The sequence below is a fragment of the Ipomoea nil genome, unplaced genomic scaffold, assembly GCF_001879475.1.
Source record: "Ipomoea nil cultivar Tokyo-kokei standard unplaced genomic scaffold, Asagao_1.1 scaffold1509, whole genome shotgun sequence".
In the NCBI taxonomy this organism is placed as follows: domain Eukaryota; kingdom Viridiplantae; phylum Streptophyta; class Magnoliopsida; order Solanales; family Convolvulaceae; genus Ipomoea; species Ipomoea nil.
In genome coordinates this window covers 2,129,636-2,138,465 of record NW_017617937.1, presented here as the reverse complement: position 1 = coordinate 2,138,465, position 8,830 = coordinate 2,129,636, and the positions used below count along the sequence as shown (strand labels likewise).

Sequence of the window (8,830 nt, the reverse complement as noted above, 5' to 3'; positions counted from 1 at the left end):
TTAGGTTCGAACCACATCCCAATCAAAGTTGGCATAATTAGTACTCTATTTTACTCTTATTAAATTATATAAATAATAATTTAGTAGTTACAACAAAAAATAATACATATGCATTTCTTTAATTTAGAATTATGTGTCTACAATGCCTTTATTCCAAAAAAATAGAATTATTCATTATCAATAAATTAAATAAGAGAAATAATTTTATTAGTTATATTGTCTTTATTTTTCTTCAATATAAAAATTCTTTATATTCAAATTTATTAATTGATTATATTCGCTACATTGTCCTTACAATGCCTTTATTCAGTGAAAAAAAATTATTAATTATCAATAAATTAATTAAAAGAAATATGCATTCAAAAAAAAAATTAAAAGAAATATTTTCATTAGTTATATTGTCTTAATTTTTCTCAAATGTAAAAATTTTTACATTCAAATTCATCAATTGATTATATTCACTACATTATCTATTATCTTTTTTGTGCACTATTTTTCTAATTAAATATCAAAGTTATAATACAAAATAATGCTATATATTTATTTACCAAGTATTTTATTAATACCATGAAAAAATTTAAAAAATATAATTAATAAAGCCAACCATATTAACTACTTGAAAGATTTTGTGACAAAGGGAGTATTCAAATCACACAACAAATTGAAGTGAGAACTACCTCGCAATGTCTTTGTTTGACAATCAGTAGTTAACAGTTAGCGTTAGTGGATTTGATCAGCGAATTTATTTAATTATTAACATTGGGTAGAAAAAATGACCGCCAAATTATTAAATCAAATGAATGGTTCATATTGTTCAGGTTTTAATTTTTTTCTTTTAAGATTTTCTAATTTATCCTTAATTATATGATTATCCATTTAACTTTTTCGTTAATTCATCGTTAGTCTAATTCTAATATTAAAGTCTAATATAGAATTATAACTACACCATTAATCTAATTCTAATATTAAAGTCTTTAATAGAACTTAACCACAAATTCTAATGTCGGAATCTCCTCAAACAATATTAGTATATATTTAATATTTTATGCCCTAATTTTTATTTGTTCTCCCTTATGTCCCGTATTTGGTTTCAACTATACCTATACAATTAACATCAACCTTCAATTACTTATTTAAATACGCAAATTCAACCTTCAATTATCTATGCATGAACAATTTCAATATAATCCTGCCTTAATATACTTTAAAGTACTTATTTAACAAAAAAGCATTGGGCATTATCCTAATCGCGCAATGCGCGTAAAAAACTAGTAGTAACTTAAAAGAAATGTACTTCAAACTTTTATTCCCACTTGTGTTCAAATTTAATTGGAAGAACAAAAAATAGATAAATATCATGATCCTTACTAAATTAAGCAATCAAGGCATGCTATGTAATAGGGAGTAGAAAATAGGAGTATGATTTAAGAGTTCATGTAGAATTACTCATAACTTAACTTACTAAAAGGTGTTTGGTAAATAACTGTTAGTTGATTGAGTTAGTGAATTTGACTAGTCGATTGGATTAGTGAGTTTGACTAGTCGATAGCATTAGCTGATTGTAAAAGATGTTTGGTAAATAAATTAGCTGTTAGCTTATAGCTGATTAAACAGCTTTTTAAATTTTAGCGTTTTGGAGCAATTAACTATTTCAAAAATTAATTAATCAAATACTTATATTGGTTGTTTAATCAAATCAAACAGCTAATAATGATTAAAATAGGTCGAAACTGATAAGTTATGTTACCAAACATGGCCTAAATCAAAGTAACCCAATGAGAAGTGAGTAATAACACTATCACATAAACTGGCTTTTGAAGTTAAAAATTTCAATTAAAAAAACAAAAATTAGAATGGAGCAATTTAAAATCACAACCAAATTGAGTGGAGCAGGGACTTAGGGAGTGAATTGTGTTGATGAATTGATGCACATGTCTGCCAGCAAATCACTTAACAATACATGTTATGAATAATTAATTCATGCCCACTATTATATTACGGAGTAATTAATTAATTAATTAAATTAATGTAATTTAATTAATTTTAATTTTAATTAATAATAATAATAGGAGTATAATTTTGGGTAAAAATAAAAATTCCAAACAAAAAGATGAAAAATTTTAAGTTAGTATTCTCAAGAAGGTAAGCAATTAAAGCAGTATACTTAATTTCTAAATAAATACATTTATTTGTCGTAATTGACGTCGACAGTGCAGTAATTAGTTTACTGTATTAATTAATCACAATTTAAATTTGAAATTGAATCAGCTAATTTAGGAACCGGATACCGGATTCACTTTCCTAAAACGCCGTCGTTGCGTTGGGCACTGCAACGTTGTTCAGTTCAAAACCAAAGGCCCATTCTGGTTCTGGGTAAAAAGGAGCAGAGAGAGAGAAGCAGAGTCACTCACATACTACATTTATATGCGCACAGGAATATATTTTTAGTGAGAGAAAAAAAGGAGGAGAGAGAAAAAGGAGGTGGAGTCCACAACCACAAAGCGTTGCATTGAGAAAATCGGAGGAGAGTTCTTCTGGGTTCTGGGAAATCGTTGAGGATTTGGGAGGAGCCGAGCCGAGCTTGTTTGGTTGATCGGAAGAGATTGGGTGGGAATGGCGAGTCCGCAGCCGCCGCGGAGCCACAGATTGGCCTTGACGCCGGGGACACCTGTCACCCCTGCGCCCGGTGCGTCTTCCGGAGCTAGGGTTTTGACTACGCCGTTGACTGATGAATCGATTTGGAAGCGGCTCCGCGACGCCGGGTTGGATGAGGAGTCCATCAAACGCCGCGATAAGGCTGCTCTCATTGCCTATATTGCCAAATTAGAATCTGAGGTTTTAAATATTTTATTGTATTTTGTCTTGATATTATTTATTTATTTATTTTACTAACAGAATCCTCCTTGATTGGTTGCTGCATTAAGAATAATAAGTATTTTCTTGATTATTTCGGGAAGACAAATTCAATCTTGTAATGAAAAAATGGCAAATTTAAACATTTAACCCTTATTTTAATCAGATGGGCAAAATTTGAATGTGCCGGAACTGTGTTTGTGCAATTATTGCTTGAAATAAATGGAGCAAAATTAGTTTTGGTGGTAGTCTGATAACGATGCAATGACTAGTTAAAAACCTTCCTAACAAGTAGGGTTTTGAGTTCTATATTTGGTTTCGGCTCAGTTCTTAATTGTTTCGGCTGGGTTCTGTTTTAATAGCTATATGACCATCAGCATCATATGGGCTTGCTCATCTTGGAAAGGAAACAATGGGAATCCAAATATGAGCAACTGACAGCCACAGCTGACTCAGCTCAATTGCTGTATAAGAGAGAACAGGCTGCACGAATTTCGGAGATGACAGAAGCCAAGAAACGAGAAGATAATCTGAAGAAGGCTCTTGGAATTGAGAAAGAATGTGTTGCAAATGTATGATTGAACGTCCTCATATTTCGGTATTCTTTTTCTTTTTCAAAAGTTTGTTGTTTTTCTTTAACAAGATTTTTTTTTTTTGGTTGTTTTGTAGATTGAGAAGGCGTTGCATGAGATGCGTACAGATTCTGCCGAGGCAAAAGTTGCAGCAGAAACTAAATTGGCTGAAGCTCGAAGGATGATGGAGGATGCTCAGGAGAAATATACAGAGGCAGAATCAAAGTTGCACACAGCAGAATCCTTGGAAACGGAAGCCAAACGATTTCATCGTACTGCAGAAAGAAAACTACAAGAAGTTGAAGCACGAGAGGATGACCTCAGAAGACAGATATTATCATTTAAATCTGAGTATGTGTTTTGAAAAATGATTTCATAATATTTAGTGGTTGAATACACTTTTCATGAAGTACTCTTGCCCAACTTTGCTCCTACTTATTTCAATTAACAATTCCATGCTGCTTACTTTATGCTGTTTTCTTAAATTCTGCTTCATTTATGTTATTGCTTGCATGACTTCCTAATCCTTATAACATAAGGAATGATCAGACCTTTTGGTCATTCTAAACACATTTATGTAAGAACACCTTTTCCAGTAGTTGTACTACTTTCTTTGTTTTCATTTGTCTGATATATTTAAAATGGCCAGTAGGCAACTTACAATTTATTCTTTTCAAATGATACTCCTTGTTTAGGTGTGATGCTAAAGAGAGTGAGATTGACCTTGAGAGAAAATCATTATCGGAAAGGCAGAAAACTCTGCAACAGTCGCAAGAAAGGTTGCTTGATGGGCAGGCACTGCTGAATCAAAGAGAAGAGCACATCCTCAATAGATCTCAAGAATTGAGCAAGTATGAGAAAGAGTTGGATGATACGAAATCAAACTTAGAAAATGAACGTAAAGCCCTGAATGAGCAACGACGCAATTTGGAACTTGAGGCAGTGTCTTTATCCAAAAGAGAAGAGGTGAGACCAACTGTGCTACACACCATCTTCATTATTCTATTTTTTTTATGCATGATGCCTGTCCTTTTATTCGTGTCTCAGTTAAAAAAGTCGAAAATGTTCTTTAAAGTAATCACTATATCTGCAGGAAGCTATTAGAAGAGAATGTGACCTTAAACAGAAAGAGGAAGAATTGCTCCTGTTACAGGGAAAGCTTGAAAGCAAAGAGTTTGTAAGATTTGACTTCTTGAAGAAATACGACTATTTTTTAATTGATATTCATTATAATCCTCATTATATTTGCATTGATGAATCCATGCAGGATGGTGTTAAAAAAGCTATGGCTAATCGTGAAGCTGCTTTAGTAACAAAGAAATCTACAATTGAGGCTGAATTAGAATTGAAAATGAAATTGGTGGAAGAGGAATTAGAGGCCAAGAAACGGGCTTGGGAATTGAAAGAAATGGATATGAAGCAGCGAGAGGACCTGATTTCTGATAAGGAGCATGATATGGATATGCAGTTGGGACGACTTGCAGAGAAAGAGAAAGAAATGGATGAGAGGTTACATTTTCTGGAGGAGAAAGAGAAAAATCTTATAGCTGCTGAAAGAGAGGTAGAATCAAAGATGACTGATCTGCTACGTGATAAGGAAGAAGTTGACCGCATAAAGGATGGCCTTCAAAGGTCTTTGGATGACTTGGAGCAGAAAAAGACATACATTTGTCATGAGGAAGAGAAAGTAGAAACTATGAAAAGTGAAACAAAAGAACTCCTCAGTCTAGAAATGAGATTGAAAGAAGAGATTGATATGATTAGAGCACAGAAGTCTGAACTTGAGGGTGTGGCAGAACAATTGAAAGCAGAGAAGGCTAAGTTTGAAACAGAGTGGGAGTGTATTGATGAGAAAAGAGCAGAACTGCAGAAGGAAGCAGAACAAATTTCTGAGGAGAGGTTAGCCATCTCTAAGCTGCTTAAAGATGAGCGTGATGCTCTGAAAGCAGAGAAGAATGCAATTCAAGAGCAGTATAAACAAGATCTAGAAATGCTATCCCGTGATCGCGAAGTATTTAGGAGTGAAGTTGATCGTGAACGTGAAGAATGGTTTGGAAAGATTCAGAAGGAACGCGCAGACTTCTTGCTGGATTTTGAGATGCGGAAGAAGGAATTAGAGAACTGTGTTGAGAAAAGGCGTGAAGAAATTGAAAGGGACTTTATGGAAAGAGAGAAAGCTTTGGAGGAAGAAAAGAAAAAAGAGCTTGAGTCGATCTCTTCCTTAAGAGAGACTGCAGCAAAAGAGATGGAATATGCTCAATTAGAAATGAAAAGGCTTGATGCTGAGAGAAAAGAGATCATTTCAGATCGTGAGAAACGGAATAAAGAGTGGGCAGAGTTAGACAATGCTATAGAAGAGCTCAAGGTGCAAAGATTGAAGTTGGAGAAACAAAGGGAGCTGCTTCACGCTGATAGGGAGGAGATTCTCTCTCAGATTGAGCACCTAAAGAAATTGGAGGAAATTAAAGTCATTCCGGATCGTATCCGTGTTCCTGTAAAACAACAGTCACGTGTGCGATCTGATGAACCAAAACTCTCTTCCAAGCAACTTTTGAAACAACAATCTGAATTGGGTTCTGGTCCCAGCAGACAGCTTAACAATGGTGTTGGACATGATTCTCCTATTAGAGGAGAGTTGGAAAATTCCTCTTCTCCCCTCTCTACTCCTTTCTCATGGCTTAAGAGATGTGCTGATACATTGCTTGATCGGGGACAGAGCAACAAAAGGAGGAGGCAAGATTTTGCATCTCAATCACAAGACAATATAACACCTTGGTAACACCATTCTTCTAGTATCTGTCATTGTGTATTCACTTTCTGATGCCATGCTTAGTTAACCAATAACATAATTACAAAGGAACTGGAATGCAATAAGTATATGTTGCTAGTTCTTAACTTTGTATATGTTGTTTTACATTTCTAGTGAACTAGCAACTGAATTAGATGAACAAGCTTCTGAGAATCCAGAGGTGGAGTTTGACCAAATTCCAGTTAGTGCAGAGGAGACTACTGTATTCATAGATAAAGTGGTTACAGTTCGAGAAGTGACCACACTTGATGTCAAAAGAGTTCCTGGGGACACTCAGGTAAATATTTATGTTAAAAACTAACGTCTGCTTCTGCTGTCCTCTCCTGGGGCAGGGAGAGCTGTGGATTTTTGGACTGAGTGTGTCTGAACTAAATCAACTAATTGAATGGCCTAATAAATCACTAGCATTTCCTTTCTTTTGGAATTGATTTTATTACTCATTTGTATTTACTTCCTGCAGGGAGGTTTGCCCGAAAAGAGCAATTATAAGGGAGGAAGTAGTGATGACAGTGGCCACTTAGATAGAATTGGGAAGCTTGAAGAAGATAGGACTATATCGAGAAAGTAGTTTTAGATTTCTTGACAACTCCAAGTTTGCAAGACGGTGTCAGGCTATCAGCAATACTATAGATGTAGGTATGCTACCTCTCCAAAAGAAACCCAACATTAATTTGTCTCTAAAAAATATTAATCTTAGTCTGTTTCTTTTTCAGATCTAATTACTAATTCAACCTTTGAAGCCAGAATATAATGTATAGAGTAGCGGGTACAATCTTTACTGCACATGCTGACCAGTTTCTGCGGCTGAACATGTAAATCATTCAGGCTGACCTGATACTCTAGTGGTCTGTAAATTCTGTGTGTTTGCGTGGCAGAGTTTCGTTTGTGGATAGTATTTTTAGGTGGTTGGTTAATGGATGTGTGAAGTTTGGTGTTTGAATACTTCTGTGCTCCCATGATATGGTGTCTCTACATTTAGAGTGGTTTTGTTTACTATTATTATGTTTGGTTTTTGAGAATTTAGGTATCTATCATTGTTTGAGATATTGCAGTGTGATGTACTGGGATGTAGCCCGTCCAAATGAAATTTCCTTTGTGATAGTATTGTTATTTTTCAATTACTTTGAAACAAAAGTATCACTGGATTTTTTTTTCCAGAGTAATGAAGAAAACTTGTAACCATTATCTGAGTGTGTATTGGATAAATTTTGTCTTGTGACCTCAGCTGACAAAGGATTACAAAGAGATGCATCACTCTAGGTTGTTTATAGTTAATTAGTTCAAACTAAGAAGATTAATAGGCTACTGCTTTCATTGGGAGTTAAATTTAGAATTTAGAATTTTATAATTATCAAACCAATAATATGATAAATTTGGTTGGGTTATCCTCAACTATTTTAATACATAAGGTAAGACAAGCTAGCAAACCAACTACACAAATAATAGGTTATAATCCGTTTTGGGCACTTCAAACACAAATTAAAACCCATTTTTATGTTACCAATATTCGGTAGGTGTTAATCCAATCGGGACACTATAAGTCACAAAATCTGAGGTAACTCATACTGTTGGCTTGATAATCATAAGGTAGGTTTCAAGTTCCACTCCTGGTAAGAGTGGCTTATTGGACTCTTGGATAATGACGGTGGGTTTTCATTTGTATATCAAACAAGAAATTGCATTGGTCCTTATGAGAGGATAAATGAACAAGTCACTTTAGTCAATGGAGAATTTGTTTAAAAATGAAGGCTTGGACAGCCATGGTTGTATTCTGAGTATCTTATGGAGAAAACCTGGAAAAGGCGTAGGAACAGCAGAATATATAGAGCTAGTTTGACTTTTGTTAATTCAACAAAAAGATGGTCTTTATATACAATGTTTTTTTATGGTTCACCTAGAACTCGATGTTGAATTTTAATGGTGTTGTATCATTTTTTTTCTTCTTTAAACTGTAATAATGGGTTGATAAAGGCATAAAGCTATTGTTGATCAGATTAAATACAAAAAAGTGGCTTTTGAGTTTTCAACACGGAGAGAAGGTCTTCCAATCGCAACTTTTAGGATTGACTTTGTCTAGGTATATATAGTTCATATATAATTGTTATTAATTATAATGTAATTTATTATATTTAAAAAATATTCATGTTGCAATATTTGATTTAGTTTGTCGTCGTTATTTGGATGTGTGTTCTAGGTGAAACCTGATTTCTAACTTAACTGATAAAGAGTCACAATGAGGTAACCAGGTTAAGTTGACTTAGCCTGCTCAAATTAAAAAGGTCCATAAGCACTCCCACAAGGATTGAAGTTAGAGTTTTTTAGTTACCAAGCTAACTGTCTTTCGTGTTATAATCTTATAAATAAAATGATAGATGCTACGTTATAACTTAAAAAAGATTTTTTTTTTTTTTTTAATTTCCTTTGACATTTTTTAATTCGATCATAAAGTAGAAAGGGAAAAAACCTAAAAGGAAAAAAGAAGTGTTGACAGTAAAACAAAAAACTTGAATTGAAGATGTTTATCAAAGTTTGGGGAAGACAAGACAAGACAACAGGAAAAAAGTAGGGATCATTTGCATGTGAATATATAAAAGAT

At 33.9% G+C, this 8,830-nt stretch overlaps 1 protein-coding gene across 2 annotated transcripts; it reads left to right on the top strand.

Moving 5' to 3' along the window:
• Positions 1-2,376: 2,376 nt before the first annotated feature.
• On the top strand, positions 2,377-7,352 carry LOC109189185 (protein CROWDED NUCLEI 4-like). 2 transcript variants are annotated; one of them, XM_019339970.1, is made up of 9 exons: positions 2,377-2,835; positions 3,216-3,425; positions 3,523-3,776; positions 4,121-4,391; positions 4,519-4,602; positions 4,693-6,200; positions 6,349-6,511; positions 6,695-6,866; positions 6,948-7,352. In XM_019339970.1, the coding sequence occupies exons 1-8, from the start codon at positions 2,614-2,616 to the stop codon at positions 6,800-6,802; spliced, it is 2,820 nt and encodes a 939-aa protein (XP_019195515.1). In that variant the 5' UTR covers positions 2,377-2,613; the 3' UTR covers positions 6,803-6,866; positions 6,948-7,352. The 2 variants fall into 2 exon arrangements, with proteins under 2 accessions (XP_019195515.1, XP_019195516.1); XM_019339971.1 differs by having other exon boundaries at positions 6,695-6,870.
• Positions 7,353-8,830: the final 1,478 nt, after the last annotated feature.